At 43.0% G+C, this 20,962-nt stretch overlaps 1 protein-coding gene and 1 long non-coding RNA gene across 2 annotated transcripts in view; one reads left to right on the forward strand and one right to left on the reverse strand.

Moving 5' to 3' along the window:
* LOC126276017 (uncharacterized) overlaps positions 1 to 20,962 on the reverse strand; it is a 950,687-nt gene that overhangs the window by 146,704 nt on the left and 783,021 nt on the right. The window lies entirely within an intron of this gene.
* Positions 19,276 to 20,962, forward strand: part of LOC126276001 (fibroblast growth factor 8) — a 158,150-nt gene continuing 156,463 nt past the window's right edge. Inside the window, exon 1 of the mRNA XM_049977244.1 lies at positions 19,276 to 19,551. Within this exon, the coding sequence (XP_049833201.1) occupies positions 19,532 to 19,551 (20 nt within the window). The 5' untranslated portion in view covers positions 19,276 to 19,531. The remainder of the gene's footprint in view (positions 19,552 to 20,962) is intronic.

Here is a 20,962-nt window from a genome sequence, read left to right on the forward strand (position 1 = left end):
CCCTGTGTGCCTCGGTCGTATGCAGTCCTGATTGTGGCGCTCACCTGCACGGCGCCAAACACGCATACGACCATCATTGGCACCAAGGCAGAAGCGACTCTCATCGCTGAAGACGATATGTCTCCATTCGTCCCTCCATTCACGCCTGTCGCGACACCACTGGAGGCGGGCTGCACGATGTTGGGGCGTGAGCGGAAGACGGCCTAACGGTGTGCGGGACCGTAGCCCAGCTTCATGGAGACGGTTGCGAATGGTCCTCGCCGATACCCCAGGAGCAATAGTGTCCCTAATTTGCTGGGAAGTGGCGGTCTGGTCCCCTACGGCACTGTGTAGGATCCTACGGTCTTGGCGTGCATCCGTGCGTCGCTGCGGTCCTGTCCCAGGTCGACGGGCACGTGCACCTTCCGCCGACCACTGGCGACAACATCGATGTACTGTGGAGACCTCACGCCCCACGTGTTGAGCAATTCGGCTGTACGTCCACCCGGCCTCCCGCATGCCCACTATACGCCCTTGCTCAAAGTCCGTCAACTGCACATACGGTTCACGTCCACGCTGTCGCGGCATGCTACCAGTGTTAAAAACTGCGATGGAGCTCCGTATGCCACGGCAAACTGGCTGACACTGACGGCGGCGGTGCACAAATGCTGCGCAGCTAGCGCCATTCGACGGACAACACCGCGGTTCCTGGTGTGTCTGCTGTGCCGTGCGTGTGATCATTGCTTGTACAGCCCTCTCGCAGTGTCCGGAGCAAGTATGGTGGGTCTGACACACCGGTGTCAATGTGTTCTCTTTTCCATTTCCAGGAGTATATATATATATATATATATATATATATATATATATATATATATATATCCAGTATTACAAATTTACTGTCTCTGATGGACACACGTCCAGATCATCCGCTCTGAAAACTCCGCCATCTCTCTCCCCACATCCACCACTGCTGACGGCTCACCTGCAACTGCGCAACGCTACGCGCTGTTCACAATCAACTGCCCAACACTACAATAGCGAATATTCCAACAATGACTGCACACCGCACAGCCAGTGATTTTCATACAGGGCGCTACGTGACGTTACCGCACAGCCAGTGATTTTCATACAGGGCGCTACGTGACGTTACCAACATAAAAACCTAAACAGCCTACTTACATCACTACGAGCTACACCGTCACGACCTTTTTGTGATTTAATTACAGAAATTGCCATATACCACGGTTTGTCCAAGCTGAAGCCGCTATCTCTATTAATTAAATTCGTCGCCAGCAGAATTTCAATTGCTTCTTTCACTACTAAGTCTCAGAAAGATGAAGTTGAGGCTAAAATTTCGACGTTTCGTACACCATAGAGTGGTCAGTGTCCATACAGTTCTCCGCCATCGCAAATTTTTTGCCGACCGGAGTGGCCGTGCGGTTCTAGGCGCTACAGTCTGGAACCGAGCGACCGCTACGGTCGCAGGTTCGAATCCTGCCTCGGGCATGGATGTGTGTGATGTCCTTAGGTTAGTTAGGTTTAATTAGTTCTAAGTTCTAGGCGACTGATGACCTCAGAAGTTAAGTCGCATAGTGCTCAGAGCCATTTGAACCTTTTTTTTTTTTTTTTTTTTTTTCAAATTTATTAGGTTGTAAGAGCCGGGTGTGCCTGCGGTGCTCTGTGCATCTCTCCTGGACTGTAAGTGTCGTCTTTTCGTATGAACGACCACACTCGGAATCTTGTAGACCCCAGGGTTCCGAAGCAGCAAATCATCTTTAACGGAACCCAGGAGTGCTGCTGCCTTTGGTTGCGAGCGAAAAATCACTTTCACTTTGTGTTTACTGAAGGTCCGTCCTGTTTTTGACGATAAGCTTCCCACGTATGTCAGGAAAGTCATGGATTTAAAACATTCCGTATCTTCTTCTGCTTTTCTTATACCCACTGTTGATTTCATGGTGAAGACAAGCTAAAAGAATTTTTAAATCATCCGAATTCTATCCACGGACAAATTCAGTTCACCGAACTATGCAGATTTATATTTACGTGCAAATAGCTGCCACCGTCCATCGCAGACGGTGAGTTTACTCATTGTCAGAGCTCTTGTCCACAGAGCACACGTTATTTCTGGCGTGAGTAGTCTGGAGGACGAGCTTCTACACCTGAGAACAGTTTTCGACGCCAACGGGAATCCTCTCCAGAGCAGATACGTAATGCGCGTCGTGAGCTACACTGCTTTTTCACCTCCACTTCCATCCCGTTGATGGGCAGGTGGTTCTTACCAGCACAGCGACTGTTTCCAGAGAGTAAGTGATTTGTGTACCAAGTTTGGTTGAAATCTGTTGGTAAGTTCATTGGTTGGTTTGTTTGGAGGAGGAGACCAAACAAAAAGGTCATCGGTCCCATCGGATTAGGGAAGTATGGGGAAGGAAATAGGCCGTGGCCTCTCAAACGAACCATCCCGACATTTGCCTGAAACGATTTAGGGAAATCATGGAAAACATAAATCAGGATGGCCGGACGCGGTACTGAACCGTCGTCATCCCAAATGCGAGTCCGGTGTGCTAGCCACTGCGCTACCTCGTTCCGTTTGAAATCTGTCCAGTGGTTTAGGAGGAGATGTGGAACACACATACATAGATATACCCGCACATACATTTTTGTAACATGTAGGAAAATTTTCATGTCTGTATTTCTAGACGATTGAGTGAAGACTAAGTGGAAATACTGAACACATTCTGCTCACACATGTCTAGAAAGCACCAGAACGAAGGTGGTTAGCCAATGTTTAAAAACAAATTTACTGGGTCAAGGGAAAACGACATTGCTTCAAGCCTGCTCAACACTACTTTTCGCCATTGGCGCGATGGTGATGGATCGCCTGCAGTGTGTACGCTCCATTGTATCGCGTGGCTTTAGGATATCTGCTTCACATTACATCACGTCGCCTCGCATTGCACCGCATCGTGGGCAGTGTAAATTCAGCCTTAGTCGCCGCAACACAAAGCAATCTAGTAACAAACATTTCATGTGGGTGCTCACGTTTCTTTACAAATGCAGCTTCACATATGAAGATTAAAATTAAATGTTCAAATGTGTGTGAATTCCTAAGGAACCAAACTGCTGAGGTCGTCGGTCTCTAGATCTACACACTGCTTAAACTAACTTAGGCTAAGAACAACACACACACCCACGCCCGACGGACTCGGACCTCCGACGGGAGGGGCCGCCCAGTCCCTGACATGGAGCCTCAAAACGCGCGGCCACTCAGCGCGGCAATAAAAATTAAAGGAGGCAGCACGAGAACAGAGAAATAATTCTATATAAAGTTCCTTTGTAGAGAACGAAAAGCAAGTGCACAGAGCAGAACCGAATTTGTGATTTTACATTCAGCAGAGAGAATCGTGATCCGAAAAATCTACGAAGAAAACCATAATGGGCTCCAAAGGTGAGGGAACGTTCAATATATGACGATAGGGAATATCAGGAAACACCTAGGCAGTATAAGTATAGAAATATGGACTGCTAAGGAAGTATAACCACATGCAGGAGAGACACCAATAAGTAATTACTGAAAAACGAGTGAGAAGAGGTAAGCGACTCCTGTGGACATAGACTAACAACAATCGTCTAAACTCATTTATTAATACGTCACATAACTACAGGAATAATACCTAGTTTTAGTAATAAAACTGCGAAATTATCTATGAAAAAAATTACAACCGGTTCAAGTTTTAGAAAGAGGTTCGTTCTAGGACTACTTACTTCGCCAGGTTTTGAGGTTCTGGAAACATATTATGATGCTCAAATTTCGCGGTTGGATGTTGCGGAATCCATAACATTTTCAGTTGACATAAATACAGAATAAGAAACGGGAACTAAGCTCATTTGTGCTGAATGGAAATGGCTAAATGACTTTCACAATATGCACGATTTCCTTCATACGTTGCATCCCCGAGTCCCGAGGATCCAAACTGCGCTTTTGCATCGAGTAAAACCACATTACGAGCGTTAACACGTTACAACAAGTGTTCCATATGGCTACCGTTCACGTTCCGAATTCACTGACAGTCAGGTAAAATGCTTTCCGAAAGTTCATCGACGCTATCAGCTGGGCTAGAATACACCAAAGCATTTAAATATTCAAAGCCTTTAAAAAATGCAATGGTTTCATGTCTTAGGAATCGTGGGTCATGGTATTGGCGACCCACGACCACTCGAAGATTCGTACCACGTATTCGAGGACAGCCACTTGAAAATGTACCGGTCAACCATCATGCATGTACCAAAATACGCATACTTTCTCCGTAAGGACCAGCATCCAAATGTAGCATTACACAGCAATGCAAACGACGTGTCGCGAAAACCATTTGTTTCCGGGTTTATGATTATCTGGATTATTTGTTTGTTTCATTGTCCTCTATTCGCCTCGTTCGTTTGTACCTTTTTCTTCTTACTCCTGGCCCTAATCACATATCTTTACGGCGTCAGCTCGTTAATTATTGGATTTGGCAATGTGAGTGTTAGAGGGTGACACTATGTCCCTCCTGTCGCCACCCTTCACCCCTCTCCCCCGAATTCCTTGTGTCGGAATTTGTGTATCCCATCACTCTGCGTCTAGTATTGTACCATGTAAAAGTGTGCGATAGTTTTTTTAAGAATTTCCGAATTTTGTAACTCAGGTAGGACGTGGATACCATCCCTGTATTCACCTAGTCGGATGATGGAAACACCTAAAGACCACATGCAGGTTGACCGACACACCTGTCATCTTAGTTAATCCACCGGGTGTGTTCGACCGGGGTCGGCGCGCCTTCCCCAATTTAGGGAGCGGCTTGCCATCGCGCGCGGCTGTCCCGACAAGAATAGTTCAAATGGCTCTGAGCACTATTGGACTTAACAACTGAGGTCATCAGTCCCCTAGAACTTAGAACTACTTAAACCTAACTAACCTAAGGACATCACACACATCCATGCCCGAGGCAGGATTCGAACCTGTGACCGTAGCGATCGCGCAGTCCCAGACTGAAGCACCTAGAACCGCTCGGCCATACCGGCCGGCTTTGCACTATCACAATGCGAAGTTCACATGAGGTTTATCGTAGGTAGGAGATTACAGTGGATAGTTTGGAGATCTGGAAAAGCAGCCAAAACTAGGTAGCCAAAAGCATAGCGACCCCCCGTTCTTACTTTTATGAAATCCTTCTCTCCAGCATAGACCTGCCAATTTCCAAGGGGGCTGGTGGTGGGGGGGGGGGGGGGGGGGGGGAGTGAGGTGAAAGCTAGGGGATTGCGCAGAGAGGCAGGGGTTAATTACTTTATAGATTTAATTAACAGATCAATCAGAGTGGGATTGGGCTATTCCAGTAACTCGGACCTGGAAGTGTACTTGTATCAGCGAGGGGATGGGGAGGGTTGGAGTATTCCAGAGGGGTGAGGGGGAGGAGAGGGAGGGGAAGGGGTGGTAGGATTTCTCAGAAGGACGGTTTAGCCCCAGAAGGTCATAACTCAACCTGCAGGTAGTCATAATCCACTTAGCAGAATAATAGGTTAAGGTCCTGTCATTCAAAAAAGAACAATAGGTTAAAGTTTGCCATTGAGCTGAATAATAGGTTTGCCTCTGAAAGTATGCTTTCTCCTGATCTAGGCTATCCACACAAACAAACTGCACCAACACCACCGGTGCCCTACTACTAACATTGTAATTCATCAACAATTTTACTGCAGTTAATTGTAGTCTGATGATTGCAACTAAATTAAAGTTACTATGAAAAATAGCTCTGAATCATATTGTGTAGTAGATTCTTTTAAAATTTGAGTTCTTAGTAGCGAAAGCGGTGACTCTGTCATTGCTGTTACGTTGGTGATGTCAGAGAGAAGATGAGATATTCCTGCGGCGATGCAACGGCAGCCGCTATGCCGCGCTATCAGTCAGTGTTTGCATTACCCGCTGCCGTGGTACTTAACCTCACATGAAGATTACGTGCGTTACTCTACATGTCATTTCATCAAGGCGCGTTTAGCAAAATCTCATTCTGTATAGTGAACGGAAGATAAGAAAGACAATGTTTTGTGAAGAAAGTAAGGTACACGTTCTACAAATAGTATACTGCGACAAGAAGTTTCGCGTATATACTTTCCATAAGACCATTTAAATATGAAAAACATGACTGCCAATATGATGTAGGTGAAACATGAATTACCTGTCGGTTGGCAGGTAAACTGATTGACTGTCTTATAGAACAGTATATGAAAGCTGAATCTAAGGACAGATTTTAATTTCATATTTACAAGAGAACTGCCTTAATACCACACACGCATGAACGTATGCTGGTGGTTTGAATAAGGCTTTCATTTTTAGCACTCAGCAGATGGAAAAAATTTAATTTCAGCGACAGATATTTGCTGCTGTTTATTAGTGATTACATTCTCAATCAGATTTACAATGACTCGACAGTTGTCATTAATGTCAAACTGTGAAGAAACGGTGTGAGACAGAAGCCTTCTTTACTCCCATGTGAAGTTGTCTGCATAAATAGCCAGGAAATTAGACAAAGAAAAACATTGAATCCAAAAAAAAAACACATACATAAGAGGAAAGGCACGTTTTTAGTTTTTTACAGCATTATGTAGTAGCAGCTAATTGGTTAGCCTTATGTACAGCATATGTTCAGTTTTTAAAATGAGGAACAAGTTCAAATAATTATTCCCCTATATTAATAAAAGGCAACACAACTCATGATGCTGTTGTTGCAAGAAATACTTACTTCTAGCTCCTAAGTAGCCTTAGACTACCAAGTCCTAGCAGCTACAGCGTTTGCATGAGTAGAAAATAATGTTTTATGAAAATGTAAATACATATTCCTAAATGAAATACCGGGTGATCAAAAAGTCAGTATAAATTTGAAAACTTAATAAACCACGGAATAATGTAGATAGAGAATTAAAAAATTGACACACATGCTTAGAATGACATGGAGTTTTATTAGAAAAAATATATATTGCTAGACGCGTGTGAAAGATCTCTTGCGCGCGTCGTTTCGTGATGATCGTGTGCTCAGCCGCCACTTTCGTCATGCTTGACGTCCCAGGTCCCCAGACCTTAGTCCGTGCGATTACTGGCTTTGGGGTTACCTGAAGTCGCAAGTGTATCGTGATCGACCGACATGTCTAGGGATGCTGAAAGGCAACATTCGACGCCAATGCCTCACCATAACTCGGGACATGCTTTACAGTGCTGTTCACAACATTATTCCTAGACTACAGCTTTTGTTGAGGAATGATGGTGGACATATTGAGCATTTCCTGTAAAGAACATCATCTTTGTCTTATTTTTTTATGCTAATTATTGCTATTCTGATCAGATGAAGCGACATCTGTCGGACATATTTTGAACGTTTGTATTTTTTCGGTTCTAATAAAACCCCATGTCATCTCAAACATGCGTGTCAGTTTGTACCTTTCCACCTACATTATTCCGTGATTTATTCAGTTTTCAAATTTATACTGACTTTTTGATCACCTGGTACCTATATTACGCCCACTCCTCACCGAAAAATGCTGGAGAGATATTTCCAGATGAAAAATGCTTCCAGAATTAAACGATTAATTGAAAATGTGTAGTAAATTAGACGAAAAAGTATAATAAATATTTATTATCATACACAGTGGCGGTCGTTGTGAATAACAATGAACTGTGTAGATTATGAAGCTCGCCTGTATTCTACATCATCATATTATACTAATTCATAGTTCGAAAATGAAGAGAAGTGCAATTAGAAGACAGGACAAAAAAGTACATAAGGTCCAGTAGGCAATCCGATGTTAGTTAACAAACGAAAAAAAAAGATTTATTTTTCTGGTTTATATAGTGGTGAAAATAATGGTTGATTACGAACTCACGTGAAAGTGATTGGGTTTCTAGAAATCCTGCGCACTTAAAATCTTGAATGTACTCCATTATGAGAAATGTTTTTATTATTACTGTTCTTGAGGTCATTAGTGTAATTGGAATCATGGGGAAGAATATGGATATTACTACCAATTATGATGGTTATGCGTACGGAACGAGACCAACGAGAACAAGTGTATTTGGTGCGCTAAACTGCACACTGATAAATTTGTTAACCATACTCTGATACTATGAAATACCTAATTTTTTACAGATGACACCAGGAAGAATTAGTGAATTCCTCGACATGGTCAGGCTATGAACTGAAAAAAATTGCTTTTACAAGAAAAGCAGTGATTGTTGAATAGAGGTTGATAACCACATTAAAATGGTACGCAACAGCGGAAGTGTGCAAATGGGCGTGCATCAGGAATGAGCAAGGAGTTGCCGTGGCTGCTGCGGGCGGGAGGGGACAAGGGGCAGGGCACCTTCTCCGCTTCCAGCTCCAGCAAACTGGCATTCTTCTGAGCTACGGACACTGCACGGTCGCCGACAATAGAGCAAAGTGGCCGAGAGTCTGGGCGATCAGATTGGTCGGAAAGTCTGGCAGCCCCAGTAAGTCGGCCTCCGGGACACAGTGAACGCTGCACAGAAGCAAACGCGTCTCTGCCATTGTGCGTACGATACCAGAATGGAACAGTTCGCTCTCATATTTGTATCTTCTAGGCTGTGTGATTTCTGGAGTGTTTTCGTTTTCGCTTACTTAGTTTTGCGTAGCGAGTGTTTTGAGTGTGTGCAAGCTATAGCGAGTTGTGCTGTTGGGTGTAACACAATCACAACGCTAAAGGAACGGAAATAGTGCTTCACGCTTTCTCGCGACGCAAATCTGCAAAAGATTTGGCTGTCGAAATGCTGTAGAAAAGACTGTAGAAGTTGCAAATGCTAGATTATGCTCTCGTCATTTCAAATAAACTGATAATGGTAGAGACTTGTGTTTGGAAATACTAAATTTCCCGCGTAAATCATTTTTCGAGAGTGACGCATTTCTATCGTGTGATTTGTCCCGTAGTAGTAGCGCCAATGATAGCACACCACGTGAAACACGAGAAGGGAAACAAGTTTTCAGCAGACTTGAGATTCATAGGAGAAGCATAGAGACTTAAGAACACCTTTCACCGCAGAAGAGGGGTGCTGATTTGTAAATTTGTGATAAGTTCCCCTGAGACGTCATCGGTCCCTAGGCTTACACACTACTTAATCTAACTTAGGCTAAGGACAACACACACACCCATGGCCGAGAGAGAACACCAATCTCCGACGGGGGTAGCCGCGCGAACCGTGAATAGGCGCCTGAGACAGCGTGGCTATAGCGCGCGGCGGGAGTGCTGATAAGTGTTCACTTATAGATGAAGTTGTTTGTAATGATTCAGGTAAAACCAATTTACAGAATTCCGTGCTGGCATTAGAGAGGAGAAACGCTCATCAAAAAAAAAAAAAAAAAAAAAAAAAAAAAAAATCATGCAACTGAGAACACGTAATAAGTCAGTTGTCATCAATGAAATGACTTTCGCTCGATGAAGAAAATAATAAAAACACCCTTGTGTTTTGTGAATTATATCGAATACTGGGCAAAATATTTTCATCCAATCAAGTCAGAAAATTGTTATTGGTGTCAAAATGGTTCGACGGGTCGAAGCGGACATTAGCAAACTGATTACCTTGCGCGCGTTTCGCAAAAAAAGTTAAAACTTTCTCGGGGAAAAACCGAGAGATACCCTACCTGTAGCACCAAACTTGCTTTCTTAGATAAAATGCAATTTCATTTGACACCCAGATATTTTGAGGGGTGTTTTAATAGATTCGCTAATTGAGTTGTTTCCTACAAGTCAAGCAGTTGTATAATTTCTAGAGCGGAGACGATGGCGTCCACTTATTAGTTGAAGTTCTTTTAAACTTTTGATGAATGCAAATGAATATGAGCCTTATACAGATCTTGTTTACTCGGGAAAATTTTATGCAAATGAATATGAGCCTTATACAGATCTTGTTTACTCGGGAAAATTTTTTAACAGTCAACCTAGAAAATTGCATTCTCATTTCGGCCGTTTACTTTGACTACAGACTATACTTAACGCATTTTTTGCATGTTTTGATTCGACAGATGCTTTTTCTAAAATCATCAGTGTCTGTTTAAAAGCTGGACAAGTTACAGAATGTAGCAGAAACATAGTAGCAACAGCCGCGCGGGATTAGCCGAGCGGTCAAAGGCGCTGCAGTCATGGACTGTGCGTCTGGTCCTGGCGGAGGTTCGAGTCCTCCCTCGGGCATGGATGTGTGTGTTTGTCCTTAGGATAATTTAGATTAAGTAATGTGTAAGTTTAGCGACTGATGACCTTAGCAGTTAAGTCCCATAAGATTTCACACACATTTGAACATTGTAGCAACAGCGGAATAGCAATTAACATTTCAGTAGTTCAGTAGAAACTGAAAAATATCACAAATATACAGCGCTGTTCTAGAGGCAGACGCGGTTCCTTAGCGCCGTCAGTGCATTAGCCAACAGCAGTACAAAACGCTTATTGCCCAACTAATATTTTTCTACAGACCTTGAGTCGTCCGACTAGTCTACAGACGGCATCAAATTAAGAGCCAAAGCGTTCAAATACAAAACTGGGTGCCTTCTTTAGATGCCCGTATAATCGAGTGATCTACACGGACTCTTTCTCTTATCCGTAGTTAAGTCTCATAGTGCTTAGAACCATTTGAATCTTATCCGTAGTATCTACTTTCGAAAAATCAAAATCCGAGATCCGATGTTCTTTTAAACCACGAAGACCACAGAAACGAAAACCTAAGAATAGTAAACCAAGGAAAAGAATAAAGAATAAGCTATTGTTCGAAACTGGGGACAATAAAATGCTTGGTCAAAGACGGTTCCTAAAACAATTGATTCATTCAATAATATTAGGGAAAAAACGTACACTGTGTTGATTCTTAGCTATAAACGCGCGATTTAGTTATAATGTGAATATCATCTTTTTATTTGTTAGCTGTTTATGTTAATGGAGTTAGTTGCTGCTCATTCTCTATAATTTACGGTCTTTTGGACCATGTCTTCGAGGTTCCTGGGGTCCTAAGGTACATTGACATCTGTCGTCACCCTGTAGGCGGCAGTAATACCTTCCACCCCGGCAAGACTACATAGGTTTTACGTAAATTTGGGAGTAGTAACCTGTCACTGCTTATGTACTTAGTGATTTGGTCAAAGAAGTTATCATTACCGTCTGCTTGGGTCTTTTTCGCCCTCTCCCTCTAATATTGATTGTTGTGCCTTGGGTCTCTCTTGTCGCGCATAATGATATGTGCCACCACATAACAAATATAAATTTAAAAAGCAAAAACACAAATTTGTATAATTAAAAATGCAGCTGTAAGTTTGTTCGAAATCGTTTATCTCCTAAAGTTCTTGAACAACTGCTCTGAAATTTTGGCAGAATGTCGCACTCTAATACAGGCGCGTTTCCAGGTGCCATACATATCACCTTCAGTGTTAACTGTACCGTGCACGTGGAAGCTGCTGATTTTCAGAGAAGGTCCTGTCTCTGCGCCTTGTTTCTCTTCCTTACAAATTGAATTAAATGTGAGTACTGTTACGTTTTCTGGTATTTTCGTTTGTGGTACCTGTGCATCTTTCAGATGTAGTAAGGGAAGGCCGGTTAATTACGTGACCTGCCTTTTTGTTTGTCGATTTCTCTTTTTGCTCCCACCTCGACCACTTGTGAAATTTCATGACCTCATTTGAGGTCTGCCCTATCCATTTTAAATAAAACATATTTTTACCAAACATACATAAAGTTTGTCTTTTGTGTTTCACATTTTTCTTTTGAAACCGAAAGAGAAAATTGTAACTACATTATTTTAAGGTTCATTATAACGAGTTTAAATAAACTGGTTATTTTCACAGAGGCCAAATGGCTCTTTACGATAGCGGTTTCCTGAAAATAATTTCTTCAAATAAGTAAACACAAATTAGGGATACCACCTTCCCTAATATCTCACTCACTCCATCGACATTCACGTGTTTCCCCTACTGTAATGTGTATAAAATGCTCTACTAACAAACATTAAAACATACACGTAAACTGAAAAGCTTTTTATTTGTTTCAAACATTGATTGAAACACTTTGATGAAAACTTATTTTTATGCAGAGACTGTGAAACACTTATTTAAGATGTGAAAACACTTTGCCTTAAACACTCCAACCCTAAGTAGGCCCTAGTATTCATGTTTATATCCATCGGACAGACCGACAGAAATGTTCCTGAAAATAGCAGGCCTAACTGTTCAAATGGTTCAAATGGCTCTGAGCACTATGGGACTTAACATCTATGGTCATCAGTCCCCTAGAACTTAGAACTACTTAAACCTAACTAACCTAAGGACATCACACAACACCCAGTCATCACGAGGCAGAGAAAATCCCTGACCCCGCCGGGAATCGAACCCGGGAACCCGGGCGCGGGAAGCCTAACTGTATCAACAGGTAGCTAAAAATGGACCTTTCAGTGATATAGACTGATGTCACTGAACCTCGATATTCATATGAAAGACAACATTGCTTGTACCGTCTTCCGAAACTTATCGTTACGTACCTTCTCACTTTCTAAATTTATATGATCACTAACAGAATTCTTGTCAGTGAACTTGAGCTTAGCTTCCTTTCACAAAAGATTAATCTCTTTCTGCGACGTTTGTTTCGACTTCTTAGCAGGCCAATTAAAACACATTAAAAGTTTTGGTTGGTTGGTTGATTCGCAGGGACCAAACAGCGAGGTCATCGGGCTAGGGAAGGGTGGGGAACGAATTCACCCGTGCCCTTTCACAGGAACCATCCCAGCATTTACCTGAAGCGGTTTAGGGAAATCACGGAAAACCTAAATCATGATGGCCGGACGCTGGTTTGAACGGTCTTCCTCCCGAAAAAGTGATACAAATTCATTTTAAACACAATAACATAGTTTAAATAAGTAGTTTTAGCTTCGTTAAAAGTTGCGTTGAGAAGTATCTATTTTTATTCCTTGATGGTGACTAGTTTCGGAAATTGTATCCATTTTCAAACTAGTCACCACCTAGAAATAAAAAATAGATATTTGTCAAAGCAACTTATGACGAAGCTACAACCATTTATTTTAATTGTAAGACAAGTTGCAGACCTATTTTTCTCCTGCAGCGTACTAAAGTTCGTCGACAATAACAGACGCTTGTGAATTGCAGATTATCATGACACTTCCTCGACTGACATGCGTGAATTTGGCCGCGCTGGGAGGGAACTTAAATGAAATCTGGCACTTCTGCAGCACGCCTTTCAGATAGGGGAATCCCGGGCATACGCACTTATAACGCATTTGGTTCAAATCACAGTCTACTAAAGACTGACGCGTACTTTAATATTATCTATGATCGGGATTAATTTTATAAAACAAAATGTTATCTTTTGTAATAATGGGAGTTTTTTTAATTAAGAACTTAATGTTAGATTTTAATTGTCTTCCCTCTTTAAATGAGAACTGGTGAGGTTTTGCCGGACTCAGTTCCACCGTTTTGAGCTCATGTAATTAATGGACGTGCCCTAAATCATAATCGAACGTACCTTTGCTAACTTGGTAATAGGACCTACGCTGATCACATGTAATGGCATTCGACTTCAGTTGTTCGTATCATTCTTCCATAGGCTGACCAACGGCTACAGCACATGTGAACAGTATTCACGATGCAAGTCGGATACACGCAAAATGCGGAAAAGAAGTTTGATATTTTAATATGAAAAGTAGTTTCGTCGACACTTCTAAAACGCTTCTGCAAGAAAAGGCAAATAATGACGGAACTTACACAAGAGATAGACACTGTTCTTTTGTAAAGGACGTTAAACAAGCCAAAGCAAAGCAGAGAGCAGAGAACAAAGAGTGTTGACTATCGTCGACTAAGAAAATATGACGTTATTGAAGTTCAGACGATAAAGAAAGCCTTATTGCACCAGTGACAGGAGACACAGCGCTATTTTGTACTATGTCTAAATAGTAGAAATATTCGAAATACTGCATGCTACTCACTTGGAAACAGGACACGGAGGACGCACAGATGAAAAAAGAACTGTAGTTTAAGTATAAAAGTGTCACCAAAAAGGTCATTGCTTTCTAGCTTCTCTTATACAAAGCTTGTCAGACTAAACTGTCTAATTCAAAGAAATGTTTAGTGTCCAAACCTCTAATATTTAAAGAATTTAATTCAAAATGCCAGGTGGCTCTGATAGACATGCAAAGTAGCCCTGAAGGGGAGTACAAGTTCATACTCATTTACCAAGATCACTGAACCAAGTTTATATTATTGCGACTATAGTCAGATAAGGGAGAGAGTTTTTGAACAAAGTTGTGAATGAGCTAAATAACAAATGGCCTGCACTGAAATTGGTACATGGAAGACCGAGACATAGACAAAGCCAAGGTTCCATCGAATGGGCCGACCAGGATGTACAGAGTATGATAATGACACGGATGCATACAAATAACTCAGCACATTAGGCTGACAAGTGAGAGTCTTCGATTCATCCAATTCATGAAAAAACGTTATTTTCATCACGGAATGCAGCAGTTGGTATAGGAGACAATGTTTGGCTGTAAAGCAAAAATGGGGCTGAGTACTTCAGATCTGTCTAAAGAAATTATTGATAACATAGTGATAGAGTAAGACCTTAAGAAAGTCGAACAAGAAATGGAGGATGCCATTAAAGTAGGGACTACAACCAACAATGACACTGCCTACGTGGGGGTCGAACCATCGAAAAGGCGAGACCATTCACTGACAACTGAAATTATTCTGTGTGATTTGTGAAGAAGAATACAGTGCAGCTCACTGTTGTATATCCCGCGGTAAAGATGTGCAGGCAATCTGTGGAAGATGTAATGAAGCAGAGGAAAGATATGGAGGGAAAATTATTTGCAAACTGCTTATAATAAACAAGAAATCAGGAAGAAGAGGGCAGGAGCTCACGACTTTTCCGAGCACAAGGTTGCCAAGATGCTCAAAAATTCAGATGCAAAATCCCCACCTTCCAAAGTTGGAGACAATGTTCGCATCCGAGTACCAGATGTTGAAAGAGGTCGCGGAGGTCCCAGAAACGTTCTTGCAGGTGTCTTGAACGTCGAAGGCACTTCATACAAGCTGGCAACAGGACAGATTGTTCTCAAGAAAATATATTCCATAAACGAGTTCTCTATTCTGCACGATAAACTGCTCACGCTGGAAACCGTGGCCAAACAAGAAAAATAATTCAAACCATATCGTCTTTACACTCACTCACCAGTGGCCGAGGATACAATCTATGCAACTGCTCTACTAAATGCAATCGATGCAAATGCAGAAATAAGAAAGTATTGAGAAGTTAGAAATGTCATAAAAGCTTAACCTGTTGCAATAAGTGAATACCGCTGTATTAAAGGAAGATTTATAATGTAACTAGATTGTAGAACGTTTATATTTTTTATAAGTGAAGTTGATAAAATAAATAGACTGCATACAGCTTGAAATTATATTCATCCACTCTTTATATTTAACTTCCGATTTTGACCGATCTGTCTACGCCACTTTGCAATCTGGTCAGCCAGATCGCGAACTCAAGAACAGTTCGGAAATTTGCCGACAATTTACAGAAATGTTGGCCATTCCCTGACTTATACAACTTGAAATTGTTCAATCAAATCTGCTTTCCTTTTGTCTTCGCTGTTTGGCCGATCGGTCCCAGCCACTTCGGGGACTGGACGGTCGAATTCCGAAAACAGGAAAAGATCGGAAATCTGCCGGCCAATTTTAAAGCGATATTGGCCACTTTGCAACTTGGCCAATCAGTTCCCGCTTTGGCCGATTTCACGCTTCGGCCGTAATATATATGCAAAGCTATGTTAATATTTCAAAGCATTCGGTCAAAAGCTTCCGGAGATTTGCGATTAGAAACATTTACAGATAGTATACAAACTCAGATGATTGTTTCTTCAAAATCTCAAATCTCCAAAAGTTCTTCATGGATTGCTTTGAAATTTAGAAACAACATTGCACTGAAATACTCACGTGTTTTATGTGTCTACTGGAATGCCATCAGGTATATATTTGCTTAGAAATTTTGGCAGTACGTTGAACTCTAATACATGCATGCTTTTAAGTACCTAACTCTATAGAATATGGAAATGAAGTCCCATGCTACTTGTCAGAGCGTAGGGGAACGATGCGGCAGACCCTCACCGTCGTGCTAGGCAAGGTCCTAGTGGAGGTGTTTTGCCTTTGCCTTCTTCCGATTGCAATGGGGATGAATAATGATAACACAACAACACCCAGTCACCTCGGGGAAGGTGAAAATAAGAGAGGGGGTGAAAGATGTAGATGGAGAGAGTGAGGAGGACAAAATCAACAGAGAGACGAGAAGAAGGTGATAGACTGATAGAGGGTAAGGAGGGGACGGATCAAGAAGAGGAGAGGGAGATGGACAGAGACAGAGGAGAGAAGGAAATTACGACGCACAGTGTATCCAGTTCCCATACATATTAACATGTTAGAAACATGTCCTCTCTCCTTTTTTTCATTTAAGGACACTGACCCACAGCAAAGCGTAGCCAGGAGCGCCTAGTTAGAAATAGAAATCTTCAGGAATAGTGCTGTGGCTGCTCGTGTGCTGAAGTGTTGCTTATAAGTTCGGCTACTGGTGATGCAAGCGATTCGGTCTACTTGTAACTTAGTAGCTATTCAACTGACGTAACTGGAGTTCACGGACATGTTATTACAACATTAAATATAAGTGGGATATTTTGTGACGTCATACATGCCGTTGCGCTGAATATAAGACTTGTTATTTATTTCTAATTTCTGCTACCAGTCACAAAGTGATTAGAAACAGATAATTATCCCCCACACTCACGGTTCACAAACATAGCACAATAATAAGAATTGTTTTCTAAGCGTTTTAATCAGAATGCTCAAAAGCGTGAAAGGTTGCATATTTCTTCGCAGGTATTTCACCCCCATGGATGCAGCAGCACGCTCCACAATAGAAAATCTATGTCTCATCTACACACATCAAAAAAGTGTTGCATTACCTCGTTTCCGAGAGTTCCGGAATCTCTACAGAAGATTAGAATAGAGATCAACATAAACATCATTTCCGCCCTTTTTACTGCTCATGAAAACCACACATTGCATACTGTACTACCATACAGTGAGACCTTCAGAAGTGGTGGTCCAAACTGCTGCACACAACGATACCTCTAATACCCAGTAGAACGTCCTCTTGCATTGATGCATGCCTGTATTCGTCGTGGCGTAGTATCCAGAAATCATCAAGGCACCGTTTGTTGGTCCAGATTGTCCCAGTCCTCAACGGCGATTCGGAGTACATCCCTCAGAGTGGTTGGTGGGTCAAGTCCTCAATAAACAGCCCTTTTCAGTCTATCCCAGGCATGTTCGATATCGTTCATGTCTGGAGAACATGCTGGCCGCTCTAGTCGAGCGATGTCGTTATTCTGAAGGAAGCCATTAACAAGATCTGCACGATGGGGTAGCGAATTGTCCATGAAGACGAATGCCTCGCCAATATGCTGCCGATATGGTTGCACTATCAGTCGGAGAATGGTATTCACGTATCGTGCAGCCGTTACGACGCCTTCAGTGACCACCAGCGGCAAACGTCCGCTCCACGTTAATGCCACCCCAAATTAGCAGGGAACCTCCACTTTGCTGCACTCGCTGGACAGTATGTCTAAGGCGTTCAGCCTAACCGGATTGCCTCCAAATAAGTCTCCGATGATTGTCTGGTTGAAACCATATGTGACACTCTTCAGTGAAGAGAATGTGATGCCAATCCTGAGCGATCCATTCGGCATGTTGTTGATCCCATCTGTAGTGCGCTGCATGGTGTTGTGGTTGCAAAGATGGACCTCGACATGGACGTCGGGAGTAAAGTTGCGCATCATGCAGCCTATTGCGCCCTGTTTGTGTCGCAACACGACGTCCTGTGGCTACACGTAAAGCATTATTCAATATGGTGGCGTTGCTGTCAAGGTTTCTCCGAGCCATAATACGTAGGTAGCGGTCACTCATTGCAGTAGTGCCCTTGGGCGGCCAGAGCGAGGCATGTCATCGACAATTCCTGTCTTTCTGTATCTCCTCTATGTCCGAACGACATCCCTTTGTTTCACTCCGAGACGCTTGGACACTTCCCTTGTTGAGAGCCCTTCCTTGCAGAAAGTAACAATGCAGACGCAATCGAACCGCAGTATTGACCGTCTAGGCATGGTTGAACTACAGACACCACGAGCTGTGTACCTCCTTCCTGGTGGAATGACTGGAGCTGATCGGCTGTCGGACCCTCTCCGTCTAATAGGTGCTGCTTATGCATGGTTGTTTACATCTTCGGGCGCGTTTAGTGACAGCTCTGAACAATCAGAGGGACTGTGTCTGTGATACAATATCCACAGTCAACGTCTATCTCCAAGAGTTCTGGTAATCGGGGTGATGCAAAAAGCCGGCCGCGGTGGCCGTGCTGTTCTGGCGCTGCTGTCCGGAACCGCGGGCTGCTACGGTCGCAGGTTCGAATCCTGCCTCGGGCATGGGTGTGTGTGATGTCCTTAGGTTAGTTAGGTTTAAGTAGTTCTACGTTCTAGGGGACTTATGAAATAAGATGTTGAGTCCCATAGTGCTCAGAGCCATTTGAACCTTATTAGGATCATTAGAATCAGCGTGCAAACTCGGACAGAACAAGTGTGGGGGAAGAATCGGGTATGATCTTTCCAAAGTAACCATCGCGGCATTTGCCTTTATCGAGTTACGGAAGCCTTGGAGTATGAGCGCCATCGCCCTTTCTGTGGACTAAAGCAGTATTTTGAATGGAGAACAGCGTATAAATTCGTAAAATACTGTCAACATCTACGGCGTGCACGCATCTGAAAATGTAATTCATTACAGTCATAACTGTTCTGAAACCAGAAGAGAGCTACAGCAGAACAGCTGGACCACGAATAAACGCTGAACGCTAATTGCAAACAATACTTTTAATGTTTTGAGCGCATAAACTGTATTTTGAAAGCAGCTGTCCACTTTTTAAGAAGTTGAAATATTTCATCGAAAAAGTGCTTGACTAATATGTTTTCTTATTTTTAATTTTATTCTCTATGTTTATGCAAAACTTGTCGAGTTGCAAAACCACTGATTTCACGTAATGTAGCACGGAAAGAGCCGCAGAAAAGAAAACGCTTGTGTGAGGTGGAGGTAGAGCGCGGGCAGTGACACACATGCGGACGAGGAAGCGCGTAGCGTGCGTACCTGACGTGTGGCGTGCGGCTGGCGCTCGCGCGCGCGCTCTGTCGGCGGAGCGGGCAGGCGCGCGTTATCAGAGGCGGTCGCGCAGAGGTGCGCCTCAGTGGCTCACAGACTGGCGCGCCGAGTGGAAGGCGGTCAGTGACGGTGGTTCCGCGGCCCTCGCGCAGTCCGTCTCGCTAACAATCCACATGCGACTGGTGATGTGCGTGCGTCGCGCCGCGGCCTGACAACGTGTCGAGGATCATGGTGTTGGCTTCAGTGGTTGCTGCTAACTACAGTGGCACCACACGCGACTGACGTGCTGGATGCTACTCACTGTGCACACGTGAGTATCCGCACCTGTCCCGCCGGAGATCCGTATCGATTCTGAAGTTTGTGTTTCTTCCATTTTGCTTTCCACCAAGGGCGGTCAATGTCGCATCTAACCTTCGAAGAACTTGCGCCTGCAGCATTGAGTTTGAAAAGGTGATTTAGGTAAACTGGCGTCTCCAACTGAAAGTGTCTGTGTGACGTTGGTACCATTTACTTCGTTGTAGTTACAAGTTTATTTACTACTGAATCTGACGAGGTTTAAAAAAAATGCTTCGTTTTGTTTATTTAATTTTTCCCGTAAGTGACTGGAGTACTGAGTTTCGACACAGTGCACGTAGATCAGATTGTTTGAACGTTTTGGGACCCGCAGTGTTTTCACAGAAGGTTATCATATGTCTCCAGTGTTACTATTTCAGTATATTGTTCTCATCGCAAAACTTTAGCTATTTGTTGTTGCCACTTGTATGTGAGTTAACGGTTGATGGATGAAGACACAAAATATGACGCGTGCCATACTTCGTGCGACGAAGTCTTCACATATTCAAGAAGGCTCTTGGTAACAGCAACTGCACCAGAAGGCTCAGTTCGTGGAGAAGGAACGCTATTGTGGAAGTGAATGTAATTTTACTTTCTGTGAGCGTTCTTGTGTGTGTGTGTGTGTGTGTGTGTGTGTGTGTGTGTGTGTACGCGAGCAAGAGACAGGGACAGAGAGAGTGAGAGAGAGAGAGGAGGGGGGACAGTGGGTGGGCCAATTCAGTAGTGCAATTACGGCGGATCTGAAACCTGAGCGGAATGGAGTAAGGGACCCGGAAGGCAAAACTGCTTAGTTTGGCTATGCCTCTCACATAGGAGCAGAATTGCGTCGTCGCGCATGTCCGCTGTATCGATGAACAGCAATAATGTGCCACGAAAGGCGCCAATATTCTTTTCCTGTGACAGGATGCACCAGTAGCATACTTCTTTAAGAGTGAAAGAAAAATATGTAACACTGAATTACGTTGGACTACAATAGCTCAGGTCATTGTTGCCAGCATCGAGAGGTGAAGGAGGTACCGCGTACATGCCTGTTAAATCTGTACAGCACTTTGTTTATGATGTTAAATCAATTTGTTTCCCATATTGGCGAAGGATTTGGTTTGTACGTCTAAGAAATAGATGCCATTCCTTACATCGATTTCACCGATTAAACTTCAACTCTTACAAATATGAGGTGCAAAATTTTTTATGGTATATCATTTCAGTGGCCTCCACAATATACATCTCTTTATTTCCATTGAAACTGAATCATGAAGTAATGTCTAACACAAACTATGCGAGCAGTGTTTTAAAAATGCGCTATACGCGGTTTTGAATCTGAACAATGGAATATGCAACGGCATTGCTCGCGCTTCAACAAAGCGAGGCGGCGCCACAGGCGGAATGTT

This window comes from Schistocerca gregaria, chromosome 1 (genome assembly GCF_023897955.1).
Source record: "Schistocerca gregaria isolate iqSchGreg1 chromosome 1, iqSchGreg1.2, whole genome shotgun sequence".
In the NCBI taxonomy this organism is placed as follows: Eukaryota; Metazoa; Arthropoda; class Insecta; order Orthoptera; family Acrididae; genus Schistocerca; species Schistocerca gregaria.